Here is a 16,107-nt window from a genome sequence, read left to right as displayed (position 1 = left end):
GTTCCTGAAGGCGTGAAAATGACCTCTACAAAGTATATAGAGTTTCTGACTGACAACTTTCTTCCATGGTATAAAAAGCAGAAACGTGCCCTCAGGAGCAAAATCATCTTCATGCATGACAATGCACCATCTCATGCTGCAAAGAATACCTCTGAGTCATTGGCTGCTATGGGCATAAAAGGAGATAAACTCATGGTGTGGCCACCATCTTCCCTTGACCTCAACCCTATAGAGAACCTTTGGAGTATCATCCAGCACAAGATCTATGAGGGTGGGAGGCAGTTGACATCAAAACAGCAGCTCTGGGAGGCGATTCTGACTTCATGCAAAGAAATACAAGCAGAAACTCTCCAAAAACTCACAAGTTCAATGGATGCAAGAATTGTGAAGGTGATATCAAAGAAGGGTTCCTATGTTAACATGTAACTTGGCCTTTTAGGATGTTTTGGAGTTAAATAGCTTTTTTGTTCAGTGAATGTGACCTCTCAATGCAGCAAATTCCACAAATGAGCATTTTCAGTTCTTTAAAACATTTCAAATGTTTAGAAATTCAACTGTGCCTAATAATTTGGAACAGGGCATTTTGAGTTTTCATTCATTTTGGAGATTATACTGTTATCATTGGAAGGTTTCTTCAATAAAATTCAATGTATAATCTAACGGGTGATGACTTTTATTAGACTGACTGTCATTTGCGCAGACCATTTAGGAAAATCTGAGAAAAATGTAATTTGCATAATAGATGGAGTAGGGGATGGTTGGTGGATGGCCACCATGTCCCAACAAGGTTGCGACGTCAGCAAGGAGGTGGAAGAGTCATGTTTTGGGCTGGAATCATTGGGAAACAGCTGGTAGGGCCCGTTAAGGTTCCTGAAGGCGTGAAAATGACCTCTACAAAGTATATAGAGTTTCTGACTGACAACTTTCTTCCATGGTATAAAAAGCAGAAACGTGCCCTCAGGAGCAAAATCATCTTCATGCATGACAATGCACCATCTCATGCTGCAAAGAATACCTCTGAGTCATTGGCTGCTATGGGCATAAAAGGAGATAAACTCATGGTGTGGCCACCATCTTCCCTTGACCTCAACCCTATAGAGAACCTTTGGAGTATCATCCAGCACAAGATCTATGAGGGTGGGAGGCAGTTGACATCAAAACAGCAGCTCTGGGAGGCGATTCTGACTTCATGCAAAGAAATACAAGCAGAAACTCTCCAAAAACTCACAAGTTCAATGGATGCAAGAATTGTGAAGGTGATATCAAAGAAGGGTTCCTATGTTAACATGTAACTTGGCCTTTTAGGATGTTTTGGAGTTAAATAGCTTTTTTGTTCAGTGAATGTGACCTCTCAATGCAGCAAATTCCACAAATGAGCATTTTCAGTTCTTTAAAACATTTCAAATGTTTAGAAATTCAACTGTGCCTAATAATTTGGAACAGGGCATTTTGAGTTTTCATTCATTTTGGAGATTATACTGTTATCATTGGAAGGTTTCTTCAATAAAATTCAATGTATAATCTAACGGGTGATGACTTTTATTAGACTGACTGTCATTTGCGCAGACCATTTAGGAAAATCTGAGAAAAATGTAATTTGCATAATAATTTGGAACATGGTGTAGTCAGCACATGACTGACCACTTGAACTGGGACTACAGAGGAATTGTGAGAGTGTGTGATTCGGCAACCTGCGGTCACATAGAGTAACTGCAGAAAAGGGATTAGAGCCTGGAAAACCCCTTTCATGATGATACCAGTAGAATAGCTGATCAATTTATAATCCATTATGTAAGATATGATTTAATTAGTGGGTATGGGTATATTAATATTTTCCAACCAGGATACTGTGGAGTCTGAGATCGGATTGCAATGCATGGACTGGCCGTGGGTCTTCCAACCCAAATGTGTCGCGTTTGGGTCCAGAACGCCGTGACCAGTCCATGCATTAGCGGTCCGTGATCACACCGATTGGCGTGGACGTCTGAATACGCCCTTAGAAACATATAAAGGAAAAAACATACAAGTGACATTTGTGAGCAATACCTCGCTGGTGTAACTGGAGCTCTCTGTTTAGTGTTGCCATTATAAAACATTTGGTGAACTTTTGCTCATAAATTTTGGATTTTCAATAAAGGGGATGTCTGGGACTTTACAAAAAAAAACAAAAAATGTATCTGCAGGTAGTTGCTACTTTCCTGCCTGTTGTGCACAGCACCCTCCTTCCCCGGCACAGAGCAGTCACAGACACTCCTGTCGGGGATTCAGAAGCCTCTGCTGACTTCACGTATACAGAGCGTAGGCTTCTTTTGCGACTCGCTCTGTAGACGGGGCTGGATTTCCGAAGGCAGTCTGACTGACTGGGGGAGCTGGCTATCAGTCAGAATGACCTCGGAAGTCCCGCCCAATCGCGTCAGCATACATCTGTGCGCCTGTGACCACTCTGCCTGGGGAGAACCGCGCCATGCACAACAGGCAGGTAAGTAGCAACTACCTGCCTGTTAGTGCTTTGATACATGTTTTGTTTTTTGTAACGTTACGGATATCCCCTTTAACAAATTATTTTCTATTGGCTCAGACTCTTTCTCGTTGTGACTGGCAGGATCGGACAATGATGGCTTATTCTAACAATATGCCACCAGTGTCTATCCTGACACAGTTGCTTTGATGCCTAATAATACAGGGTTCCAGAGATATTGGCCTTGTCTTTGGTTCTAATTTTTATGGCCTTTATCAAGGGGAAGTTGATCACAGGGTATTTATGCAGAGAAGACTAAAGACAAACCTCCGGATGATCTTAGGAGCACTGCCTCATAGGCAAAGAAAATTAGCACTAAATAAAAATGTACAATTTAAAAAAAATCTGAATACTCAGGGACAGCAGGCGTAAAATAACATAAAGAAAAATCTAATATTAAAAAGGACTTGTAGTCAGGTAAAAACTGGCCACTTTTTACCTGACAACAAGTCCTCTTTAATATTTGATTATTTTTACATATTGCACAATTTTTATTTTTTTAATTTGGTGGGTACAGGTATTCTTCAAGTATTAATCATTCTTTTTATTTCTCCACTTATTGGGTCCGCTCTGAGTTTTGTCAAAAATAAAAGTATAAAAAACTGAATGAAACGGCCCTATGTGATCCGGCTGTTACGCACCTGCTCTGGTCCGCTAAACTTTCTTGTGCTCCATGTCAGACCCAGCCTGCTCCCATGTGTTTATTTCCTAAGCCTATAAGGCCTCCCAAGATACACACCAGCGTGTAAAAAAACTTTCTTGTATGACTTATAGTTTGTCTCTGTATTATTTCCATCCACAGCCTCGAAGATACATTTGGTTTCTAGTCCCTGATTTACATGTCTGCGGCTTTCAGTACCACCGCTAACTGGCTAGATTCTCCTGGATGTCTCCTATCTGCCTTCTGCTTCCATGGTTTGCAGACTTTCTAGTTACTCCGCAGTTCTGTCTGCTACTTGTCCCCTGTCTTCTAGGACCTATGCTGCATGTCTGGCGGTTTCCAGGATGTCGCCTAGCCACCTGCGGCTTCCATAGTATTTAGACTTTCTTGTTACTTCGGAGTTTTGTCTACTAGCTGTCTGTGTTCTCCATGAGACCTCCTGTCTGCCTGCGTCTTCCAATCCTTGTGTCTCCAGTCTGCTTTAGGTCTTCAGTAACTCTGCAGTCTATTTGAGCTCTTCAGTAACTCTGAAATACATTTGAGATCTTCAGTAAAGGTACCTTCACACTCAGCAACTTTACATCGAGAACGACAGGGATCCGTGATGTTGCAGCGTCCTGGATAGCGATCTCGTTGTGTTTGACACGCAGCAGCGATCAGGATCCCGCTGTGACATCGCTGGTCGGATCTAGAAGTCCAGAACTTTATTTGGTCGTCAGGTCGGCGTGTATCGTCATGTTTGACAGCAAAAGCAACGATGCCAGCAATGTTTTAACATGGAGCTAACAACCAGCGAGAACGATAAGTGAGTCGCCGTTACATCACTGGATCGCTCCTGCATCGTTCTGGTGTTGCGGTGTTTGACGTCTCTACAGCGACCTAAACAGCGACGCTTCAGCGATCGGCTCGTTGTCTATATCGCTGCAGCGTCGCTGAGTGTGACGGTACCTTAACTCTGCAATCTTCTTGCGATTTCTGGTAACTCTGCAATCTGCCTGTGGATTTTAGTACCATTGCTAACTGTCTTTAGTCTCCAGGACGTCATCTGTCTGTCTGCGGCTTCCAGACCCTGAGTTATGTGTTTGCGGCCTTCATTACCTCTGTTAAAGGTCTCTTATCTGCTTTCCGTGTCCTGCGTGCCTTACTTTCTTGCTACACTGACTCCCATAGCCGGTGTACCCCCCTACACCTTGGGCTTAGAGGATCCACCTCACTAAGAGAGCCCACATTTTGTAACACCACCATTACAGCTTCCATTATCCAGAGTAGGTTTCCTTCACCCTAGAGTGTCTGGATGGTGGATTTTTAGTGAGATAGTCATCTGCCGCTGGACACTGCCTGCAAATATCTTTTCAGCATGTTTCCATTGTTGAACGTGTCTTGGTTCCTCTCTAGCAACAAACTTTTTCTGTGCCGTTCTCTGCGCTTGGCTTAAAAAGAAGCATGGACGGTAGTTCAAAGATCCTCTAATTGCTGCCTTTCATTCAATAGCTTCAAAATCAATTAGATTACAAAACAAACTAAGCGATGTATTTGTGATGTGACTAAAGCACGGATGACAGCTCGTCTGTTTGCTTAATTCTAAGCCTGGACAACTCTGCCCTGAGTGCTACCAAGAGTTCACCAGCGTGGTCTGCCGAGAAGAAGTGACACTTATTGAAGGCTTTCTTGGTTTTATTTAAATAAAACCTACCGTAACTATTATTTAATTTCATGATTCAGTTTCCACCATTTTCAAGATCTCTGCTTGCATTCAGTGACATGGTCTTGCCCCTGTTGTAGAGGTTAGAGTCTGACTGATTGAGTCTGGACAGGAGTCTTTTATAAAGGTGACTATGCAAGGCTAAGTTCACATTTGCAGAGGGCTGCGTATGTCCTCCGTTAAGCCCCACCAACTTCCGCATACTTCTGCATGGGTCCTGCGTACCTATCTTAGACATTGGGTATGCAGGACATGCAGACGTATGCGGATTCGTTGTTGTGACGCACCTGCCTGCCGCACAGGGACGCAATAAGTTCATGTCCTGCTTACCCAATTTTAAAGATAGGTACCCAGGACGCATGCAGAAATATGTGGACGTAGGCGGGACTTAATGGAAGACGTACGCAGCCCTCCGCAAAACGCCCGAACGCAAATGTGAACCCGGCCTAAGACAGCTGTCTTTAATATAAATAACGAGTTGATTAGGAACATCTAACGAGTCTGTAGGAGCCAGAACTCTTAATGGCTGGTAGGGATTCAAATACTTATTTCTCACTGCAAAATGCAAATACATTTTTATAATTTATACAGTGTGATTTTCTGGATTTTATTTTTGATATTCTATCTCTCAATGTTAAAATGAACCTACCCTTAAAATTATAGATTTGCAAAATCAGCAAGGGATCAAATACTTGTTTCCCCCACTGTATGGCTGCCGTCACACTATCAGTATTTGGTCAGTATTTTACCTCAGTATTTATAAGCCAAAACCAGGAGTGGGTGATAAATACAGAAGTGGTGCATATGTTTCTATAAGGCTATGTGCACACGTAGGAAGGGGGCTGCGGGTTCTCCCACGGGTTTTACCGCAGCGGATTTGATAAATCTGCAGGGCAAACCCGCTGCGGTTATCCCTGCAGATTTATCACGGTTTGTGTTGCGGGTTTAATCCTGCACTTGTTTTACTATTGATGCTGCATATGCAGCATCAATAGTAATGTTAAAAATAATAAAAATAATTATATACTCACCCACTGACGTCCCGATCTCCTCGGCGCTGCAGGCGGTGGTCCGGTTCCAAAGATGCTGTGCGAGAAGGACCTTCGTGACGTCACGGTCATGTGACCGCGATGTCACCGCAGGCCCTGCTCGCATAGCAACCTGAGACAGGACGGCCGCGTGCAGCGCTGAGAGGTGAGTATATCATTATTTTTTATTTTAATTCTTTTTTTTTTACACAAATATGGTTCCCAGGGCCTGGAGGAGAGTCTCCTCTCCTCCACCCCGGGTAGCATCCGCACATTATCCGCTTATTTCCCGCATGGTGGGCACAGCCCCATGCGGGAAGTAAGCGGATCAATGCATTCCTATGGGTGCAGAATCGCTGCGATTCTGCACAAAGAAGTGACATGCTGCGGGTTGTAAACCGCTGCGTTCCCGCGCGGCTTTTCCCGCAGCATGTGCACAGCGGTTTCCATAGGGTTTACATGTTAGGCCGGCGTCACACTAGCGTATTACATCTGATGTGAGATCATCGGATGCGATATGCTAATGACACTCGGCTCTTGCTCGCAGCAGAGCAGGAGCCGAGTGTCATCCGTCTGTGCTCCGATTCTCTCGCACAGGGAGGATCGGAGCACAGCTGCGGAGGAGGCAGAGAAATGACTTTCTCCATCTCCTCCATTGCTGGGGTCCGCTTATAGCGCACATCACTCGGATGATATCTGAGTGATGTGCGCTGTCTCACTCGCACCCATAGGCTTATATGGGTGCGAGTGAGCCGCGAGTTTTCCTCGGTCCGAGACAATCGCAGCATGCTGCGATTGTCTCGGACCGAGAAAAACGGCCGACAAAAAGTCGGCTGCTGGGAGCAGCCCCATAACTTAATATTGGTCCGAGTGCAATGCAATTTTTTATCGCATTGCACTCGGCCGTTTTAAACGCCAGTGTGACGCCGGCCTTACTGTAAACGCAATGGAAACTGCAGCGGACCTGCAGCGGCAAAATCGCTGCGGTTCCGCGGTAAAAACCGCAACGTGGGAACATGGCCTTATACTTTCCCTCTAATTGTTCCAGTTTCTGTAGTAAAGCCGTGGACACCTCTCGAAAATTATTGATGCATCTTCAATAGAAAAGAGTGTATAACTAAAACTTCTAAGAACTTGTTCACACGTCCGATTTTCTTGTACGAGTGTTATTCGTGGCTTTCAGGAATAGCACTCATACTTATGATATTCTGTGAGGTTGTGCACATTTCTAATTTTTTTTTTCTTCAACCAAAATATCGGAGACGTCAGATTTTGGACCGAGCGTAGCATTAATATCAGCAATGCAAGTCTTTGGGTCCATGAAAAGATTGTTCTGCACTCAGATGACATCAGTGTGCAATCGAATCGTCACGGACTGTTAGAAGGGAGAAGGTCGGGAAACTATTTTTTTCTCTCTCCATGATTAGAATATTCGGGCAGTTTTCTCGTATGTGGAAAATACTGACTTGTGTGTATGAGCCCTAAGTGTTTGCATACAACAGTTATATAAATATGGCTTTCTCTCCCTACAGAGCTCAGCAGAAAAATCTGATTTTGAGGATCTGGACATGTTTGCTAGCTCCCGGGAGCAGAGGTTTCGTGTATTTGCCTCTCTAGAATTTGAAGGCCAACTGTACATGACGCCAAGGGATTTCTTGGAATCCGTCACTACTGATGAGCCGAGACGTAAGCGTTCCTTATCCTTCTTTAGTCCAATAGATCATTAATCTTGCACCCATTGTAAACAGGCAGGGGCAGATTTCGGCACTGTACAGACTATAAACCTGCTGGGATTGAGCAGATCTCGTATTCTTACGAGAATTCTTAGATTCTTACGAGAATTCTTAGATTCTTACGGTAGTAAGAATAATATACTCCATATCTTAAAGTAGGTTCTCAGTGTGTGATTGGTGGGGACACAACCCCCCGAACCACCACGGCCATCAATATAAGGAGACAGCGGTGCTATAGGACGTGACTAAGCGCCATGCATGTGTATGCGGCACCGGCTGGTACTGCTGCTCAGCCCCTCTGAGTAATGAGGCCGAGCTGTGGGGTACGTCAGTGCCAGACACTGCTGCATGCACAAGAGGGAAGCGATGTTGGGCTGCGGCATTCGTCCATTAATGTCTTATCATCAGTTTGGTCCCCAGGATAAGTATTGTGTTCCACATCTATGTCCAGAATGAGTGGATGGAGTGGTGGGCACATGCACGTATCCTATTTTATTTACTTCTAGGTACAGAAATCCTGTATACTAAATGTCTGAGATAAGGACGAGATCAAAAGATGGAGGTGGAGACAATCACTAGATTGTAGTCTGGGGCAAGAAATGTTGAACACCTGAAAACAATATATAAACACAAGAAAAAAAAAAAAACATTTAAAGGGAACTTATCATGAGAGATAGGGTTAATCTGCAGGTGAATAATGTTAAAATCCTGCCTTACTGGAGCAGCTACAGGGAGAAAATAAACTTAGATCCTATCTGTAGCCACTAGCCTTTAGTCATCGGGCGGTGCAAGGAACTATTACAGTAAGGCCGGCGTCACACTTGCGAGTTTTACGGACGTAAGAGCGCAGAAACTACGTCCGTAAAACTCGCAAAACATACAGCACAATTATTCTCTATGCCCCTGCTCCTATCTGCCGTATTTTACTGATCCGTATTATACGGCTTTCTACGGCCGTAGAAAATCGCAGCATGCTGCGTTTGTCACCGTATTGCGCAAATAAAACGTCAATGAAAGTCAATGGAAGCCCCAAAATTACGGATTACACACGGACCAGCAGTGTGACTTGCGAGGAATACGCAGCGGTGTTAGAGAGAAAAGCCGGTAATTCAATTGCCGGCTTTTGCTTTCTCCTTCCTAAACCCGACATGATATGAGACCTGGTTTACATACAGTAAACCATCTCATATCACCATTTTTTTTGCATATTCCACACTGCTAATGTCAGTAGTGTGTATATGCAAAATTTGGCCGTTCTAGCTAGTAAAATAAGGGGTTAAATGGCGGAAAAAATTGGCGTGGGCTCCCGCACAATTTTCTCCGCCAGAGTAGTAAAGCCAGTGACTGAGGGCAGAGATATATAGCCTGGAGAGGGTCCACGGTTATTGGCCCCCCCCCTGGCTAAAAACATCTGCCCCCAGCCTGACATATATATATATGTCTCCCTGACATATATATATATAGAGACAGTATATATGTTTTGTTCTCCCTGACATATATATATATATAGAGACAGTATATATGTTTTGTTCTCCCTGACATATATATATATAGAGACAGTATATATGTTTTTGGTTTTTTTTTAACACATGGATCCCTTGTATAGCCGTATGTCGGTTTTGCAAGCCTGCGATAAAAACACGCATTACGGCTGCCATACGGATTACATACAGAGGATGCCATGCGCAAAAAACGGTGACACACCCTGCCTACGGAGGAGCTACGGACCACTATTTTGGGGACTTTTCAGCGTATTACGGCCGTAATATACGGACCGTATTTTCATACGCTGTGTGTGACGCCGGCCTAACTGTCCTGTGAGCGGTGGCTGTTATGGCTGCCCTCCCTATGATTGACAGCTTCTTCTGCACACACATGCTGCATACGTATGCTGCAGAGCAGGCTGACAATCACAGGGCAGGCTCTCAATCAAGACTTTATTTTCTCCCTATAGCCGATGCTCCACGCAAGCAAGCATTATTTTAACACTATTTACATTCGGATTAACCCAATATTTGCAGGTGCATATCATTTCTGGACATGACAGGTTACCTTTAAGGGTAGGTGCACACGGTCAGTAAACGCTGCGGGTTGGATGTTGCGTACCTCAGCAGCGTCCAGCCCACAGCGTCCAGATATTACAGCATAGTGGATGGGATTTCTTGAAATCCCATGCCCAATATGTGTCCAGAGACGTCCGTGGCTCACCCGTGGAGACGGACATGCGGTTCGTGGACGTGGTGAATCCACACGGTTCAGTGATCGCATGCGGATTCACCTGCACTCAATAGACGGCCTGAAAACTAATACTGTTAAAGGGAACCTGTCACCTGAATTTGGCGGGACCAGCTTTGGGTCATATGGGCGGAGTTTTCGGGTGTTTGATTCACCCTTTCCTTACCTGCTGGCTGCATGCTGGCCGAAATATTGGATTGAAGTTCATTCTCTGTCCTCCATAGTACACGCCTGTGCAAGGTAAGATTACTTTGCGCAGGTGTGTACTACGGAGGACAGAGAATGAACTTCAATCCAATATTGCAGCCAGCATGCAGCCAGCGGGTAAGGAAAGGGTGAATCAAACACCCGAAAACTCCGCCCATATGACCCAAAACCAGTCCCGCCAAATTCAGGTGACAGGTTCCCTTTAATGCACAGAATACAAACCCTAATGAGCAGCCATCTCCCGGACCAAGCCTCCTATATTTTGCCAAGTCATAACACATGAAAAATAAAGTTGAAAAGAAAACATTTGAACCCATAAATGTTCCATGGTAGATATGTGGCACTCCACCTATGGCAGCGTATACCTGTAACAGCAGCCATCCGTGGATCTCCGGTCACTGCTGTTAACTCTCAGGGTTTGCAGATCTGTGCATCTTGGTGTTTTTACCTTGTTGGTGTTTTTGCATGTAGTTCAATACAAATTGCTGCTTTTTGATATTTGATTTTGTTTGAGAACAACTACTGTATAACATTTTTAGCTACCAGTTTTGTTTATTTTTAATACCCCTTTAAAGACCCCTTTGTCTGGCATGATGTGTCAGTTTACACAATTATTACAGTCCCAGTAACAGCGCTTGTATACTGTATATACAGTATCCATTTTCAATAACTATGAGTGTGTTTTGGGAGTTCTTTAGTAACTCCCCATTTGGCAGTAACATATGTAACCAGATATTGCACTGATAGTGGGATTTTTAAAATGTATCTTTATTGTTTTTTAGACTCTAAGAAGTGGAGATCTCTGTCAAGACAAGTAAGTGTATATACTAACATTTTCTGTCTGTCTATCTAACTTACTATCTATCTATCTATTTATCTTTCTATCTACTTATCTATCTATTATCTATCTCCTATCTATCTCACTGGGGAACACAATTTTTTAAGAGTTTGGTCAGACAACTGTTCTTAATTAATTTTTGGATGCTGAATCCAGAAATGATCTCAGTTTTTCTCTATCACGTCAAGTTTTTGAACTATAGGATTTTTGTCTTCTCAAAACTATGTAAACTACTGTACCTAAAAAGTGTTGTTTTTTTTAAATAGTACAAATATGAACAAAAAATGAAATATATAAGAAATAGGCATGACAAAGTTGTGACTACTCTTACAAGTTGCCACGTAGCTCTATATGAGTCGAATTGTAATCAGATAATAAGTCTTATTACAGATATCAGTGCAATTGTGCTTCTCTGGCAGGTAAGTTGTGTAGGAAAAACTTGACGTGCTAGAAAAAAACTGACTACATTTTTGGAATCAGCATGCCAATTTTAGTATAAATCAGCTCAAAATCCTAACTCAACAGAAAATGTTTTTCAAATTGTTCCCCTGTGTTATCTATCTATCTATTATCTATCTACGGTAACTATTATCTATCTTTCTATCTATCTATTCTCTATTATCTGTCATCTATCTGTCTACAGTATCTATCGCATATCTATCTATCTACTGTATCTATCGCATATTTATATTTGAGATAGTAAAACTGGCAAAAAAACAAGCTACCTTATGTGGGAGGAAAACTCGAAATGTTGCAGTACTTGTGAAGATGAAAAGAAAAAAACATAAAAAGCAAAATACGAGGGTGATTACCCGACTTTCTTGTTTATTTTTATACTGATTTTTGTTATTTGCAGAACTTATTGATACAGACTCGGCTGTAAAATTATAGCAGTGTTAGTTATTCTTGTTTTCCCATTTTTATTCATGGAGGCTTAAGGCATTGTAATGGAAGTGGCACATTTCTGAGATAAAATGTAAGAAATAAGACTTTATAATCCTGGTTTCATTTCTTCAATCACCAAAAAGGGAGTTGGTGAATAATTCAGCAGGAGGCATTTTCATTTTTTGTGCAGAACATTGGCTCTAATGAATAATACATATATATCTGTTAATACTAAAATGTCACCGTGGAAATCACTGCCTTCCATTTACTAGGCGAATGGACTGACAAATTGGAAAGAGGTGATGATAGGATTTGAGCCTTCTATCTACAGCGCATCTGTCCTCAGTCCTGTAAATCAATAGGAAGAGTGATTTCTGCAGGGCAGAGAAGACAGACGTGTACAGAAGGAGTTATTCTGATGTTTCTAGACCGTACGTTATTATATTTGCCATCGACAGGAAATAGCACACCAGGATTATACTGAAGGGCAAGCAATATTGGAGAAAATGCTTGGATTCCTCCTAAAAGTAGATGTATAATTGTTAAAAACTCTATGCAGCTGCCCTTAGTTATATATACCAGAAAACTGTGTGGGAACAGGAGCATCCTCCTGGGATTGTCTAGGGTTCCTATCGTGTAGTAGAGAAAATCTGTGTCTGACGAGTGGCGTCCATGCGGCACGCCAGAAGAAATCTTACTCCAATTCCAGACAGGAGCAAGATTTCTTGTAAGGAATGCGATATGAATTAGACGAGCTATGGTGTCACACCCCCCATTGTGATCTTGTCAAAGCCCAGCTCCGTCCATTTTGAGTGAGTTGGGAGAAACTCCAAAAAACACCAAAAGTTACAAAATTTGGTGACTTTTCAATTTATGCCAGAATACTTTCATGAATCAAGGACTGAGTGTCTGAAAAAAGAAAAAAATCATACGAGTTATAGATCAAACTCACCAATTCAAATCAATGGGTTCCAGAGTAAAAGGACACATTGATGACTTACAAGTCCTGTCTGTCTTAAACTTTTAATGGGTAGGAAATATGAATAACAGATGCCAGAATCCGTCCCTTCCTCAGCCCACAATCTACTAAAACTCTTGTGCATGCCCTCATCATCTCCCGCCTCGATTACTACAACACCCTCCTCTGTGGCCTCCCCGCTAACTCTCTTGCACCACTCCAGTCTGTCCTCAACTCTGCTGCCCGGCTAATCCACCTGTCTCCTCACTACTCCCCTGTTTCTCCCCTCTGCAAATTCCTCCACTGGCTCCCAATTCCCCAACGAATCCACTTCAAACTACTAACACTGATCTACAAAGCCATCCACAACCTGTCCCCTCCCTACATCTCTGAACTAATCCCAATATCTTCTCTCACGTAATCTCCGATCCTCCCAAGACCTCCTACTCTCCTCCACACTTATTCGTTCCTCACACAACCGCCTCCTAGATTTCTCCCGAATATCCCCCATCCTCTGGAATTCCACGCTTCAACATGTCCGATTATCCACCACCCTCGGATCCTTCAAATGGAAACTGAAAACCCATCTTTTTAAGAAAGCCTACAGCTTGCAATAACCATTCTGCCGCCTTACCACCACCCGAGCTGCCACCTCACCAACCACCCAATTTGCCGCCTCACCACCACCAGAGCTGCCGCCTCACCACCACCAGAGCTGCCGCCTCACCACCACCAGAGCTGCCGCCTCACCACCCCCGACCTTCTGTCTCTTCCCCATTATCCCGTAGAATGTAAGGGTATGTGCACACGATGCAGATTTAGTGCAGAAAAATCTGCTGCAGTTCTGCACTAAATCTGCATCTCCTGGCAGAATCTGCAGGTGCGTTTTTTATGCGTTTTTTATGCGTTTTTGATGCGTTTTTTCAGTGCAGTTTTTGGTGCAGATTTGAAGTGCGTTTTTTGTGCGTTTTATTGTGCGTTTTTTGTGCGTTTTTTCATGCAGTTTTGTAAGCGTTTTTTAAAGCTAAATGAAGGCTACGTTCACACGGTGCGGTTTTTGCTGCGGATCCGCAGTGGATTTGCCGCTGCGGATCCGCAGCCGTTTTCCATGTGGGGTACAGTACAATGTAACCCTATGGAAAACGAAACCCGCTGTGCCGACGATCCTGATTTTCCCCGGAAAAACCGCGCGGAAACGCTGCAGAAAAAAAGAAGTACCATGTCAATTCTTTCTGCGGATTCCGCTGCGGGTTTCTGACTGCACCAATAGGAAAGTGCAGTTGGAAACCCGCAGAGGAATCCGCAGAAGAAAACGCAGGAAAATCCGCAGTGCAAAATGCAATGATTTTGCACTGCGGATTTTCCAAAAAAGGACCTGAAAAATCCGCAGGAAAATCAGGATCGTGTGAACGTAGCCTAATAAAGTTAAAAAAAAAAAAGCCTAGCCTAGCCATAACCCTAGCCCTAACCCTAACCCTAGCCCTAACCCTAGCCATAACCCTAACCCTACCCCTAACCCTAGCCATAACCCTAGCCCTAGCCCTAACCCTAGCCATAACCCTAACCCTACCCCTAACCCTAGCCATAACCCTAGCCCTAACCCTAGCCCTAACCCTAGCCATAACCCTAGCCCTAACCCTACCCCTAGCCATAACCCTAGCCCTAACCCTACCCCTAACCCTAGCCCTAACCCTAGCCCTAACCCTAACCCTAGCCATAACCCTAGCCCTAACCCTAACCCTAGCCCTAACCCTAGTGGGGGAAAAAAAAAAAAATTCTTTATTTTTTTTATTGTTCCTACCTATGGGGGTGACAAAGGGGGGGGGTCATTTACAATTTTTTTATTTTGATCACTGAGATAGTTTATATCTCAGTGATCAAAATGCACTTTGGAACGAATCTGCCGGCCGGCAGATTCGGCGGGCGCACTGCGCATGCGCCCGCCATTTTGGAAGATGGCGGCGCCCAGGGAGAAGACGGACGGACCCCGGGAGGAAGGAACGGTAAGCATGATGGGGGGGGGAGCGGAGCACGGGGGGGGTGGATCGGAGCGCGGGGGGGGGGGTGGATCGGATCACGGGGGGGTGATTGGAGCACGGGGGTGAGCGGACAAGAGCACGGGGGGACTCCATTTTCACTACACTCCGCCCACACACTTCCTCCACATCACTGACGTCACTTCCGTCTGCTGCGGTTTTGACACCCAAATCCGCATAAAATCTGCAGATGGTTATTACATCTGCAGTTTTTATGCGGATTTGACCCACAAAATGGGAGCCTATGGGTGCAGAAACGCTGCAGAACTGCACAAAAGAAGTGACATGCACTTCTTTGAAATCTGCAGCGTTTCTGCACAGATTTTTCTGCACCATGTGCACAGCTTTTTTTTTTTTTCTATTGATTTTCATTGAATTGTCACTCACAGTGCAGTTCTGCAGCGTTTCTGCTGCAGAAAAAAACGCTGCAGAACTGCACTAAATCTGCATCGTGTGCACATACCCTAAGTCCGCAAGGACAGGGTCCTCTCCCCTCTGTACCAGTCTGTCATTGTAAATTTGTTTACATCAACAATATCTATAACTCTGTACGTAACCCTTTTTCTCATGTACAGCACCACGGAGTTAATGGTGCTATATAAATAAATAAATAATAATAATATGGATGATAAAAAATGGACCAAAAATGGTTGAAAAGCTAATCCATAACACTGGGTTAAAGCAGTCTGTTTTTTAAAGGGAATCTTTCAGCAGATTTTTGTTACCTCATCTGAGAGCAGTCTGATGTAGGCAAAGAGAAGTTGAATCCAACGATGTATGACTTAGTTTACTGGGTGCAGCAGTTTTGATACAATAATTCCCACACCAGGCTCTTCAAGTACAATGTCTGTAGACAGTGAGCTGCCTATCACAGGAGGGGGCAAGCTAGACTAGCACGCACGCGCTGTTGTGTCCCAGCAATGATAAGCTCCTGGTGCTAAAATAATATTTGCTTGCAAACAAAACAACAGAGCTTGAAAAGAGAGGCATTGCTGAAATCTGTGTTTTAACCCCTACATCATGCTGTCTTCAGATTACATAGCAAAAGCCTGTTGGCAGATTCCTGTTAAGCCCAAAAAACGAGTCTCACTGAGGCCTTATTCTGCAGTAGAAATGAGCAAAAAGATTCCCAGGACCCTGGACTGGCAGTAGTCCACTGCAGTAATACTCCATGGCGGCAGTATTCCATGGTGGCAGTACCCCATGGTGGCAGTACTCCATGGCGGCAGTACTCCATGATGGCAGTACTCCATAGCGGCAGTACTCCATGGTGGCAGTACTCCATGGCGGCAGTACTCCATGGCGG

General features: G+C 43.9%; 1 protein-coding gene across 6 annotated transcripts in view; it reads left to right on the top strand.

Moving 5' to 3' along the window:
* MICU3 (mitochondrial calcium uptake family member 3) overlaps positions 1-16,107 on the top strand; it is a 270,957-nt gene that overhangs the window by 86,555 nt on the left and 168,295 nt on the right. For all 6 annotated transcript variants that reach the window (XM_069744421.1, XM_069744422.1, XM_069744418.1 and 3 more), the window contains exons 2-3: positions 7,442-7,595; positions 10,867-10,898. In XM_069744421.1, the coding sequence (XP_069600522.1) occupies positions 7,442-7,595; positions 10,867-10,898 (186 nt within the window). The remainder of the gene's footprint in view (positions 1-7,441; positions 7,596-10,866; positions 10,899-16,107) is intronic.

This window comes from Ranitomeya imitator, chromosome 1 (genome assembly GCF_032444005.1).
Source record: "Ranitomeya imitator isolate aRanImi1 chromosome 1, aRanImi1.pri, whole genome shotgun sequence".
NCBI classification, from domain to species: domain Eukaryota; kingdom Metazoa; phylum Chordata; class Amphibia; order Anura; family Dendrobatidae; genus Ranitomeya; species Ranitomeya imitator.
This window is presented reverse-complemented; position numbering and strand designations above follow the sequence as displayed.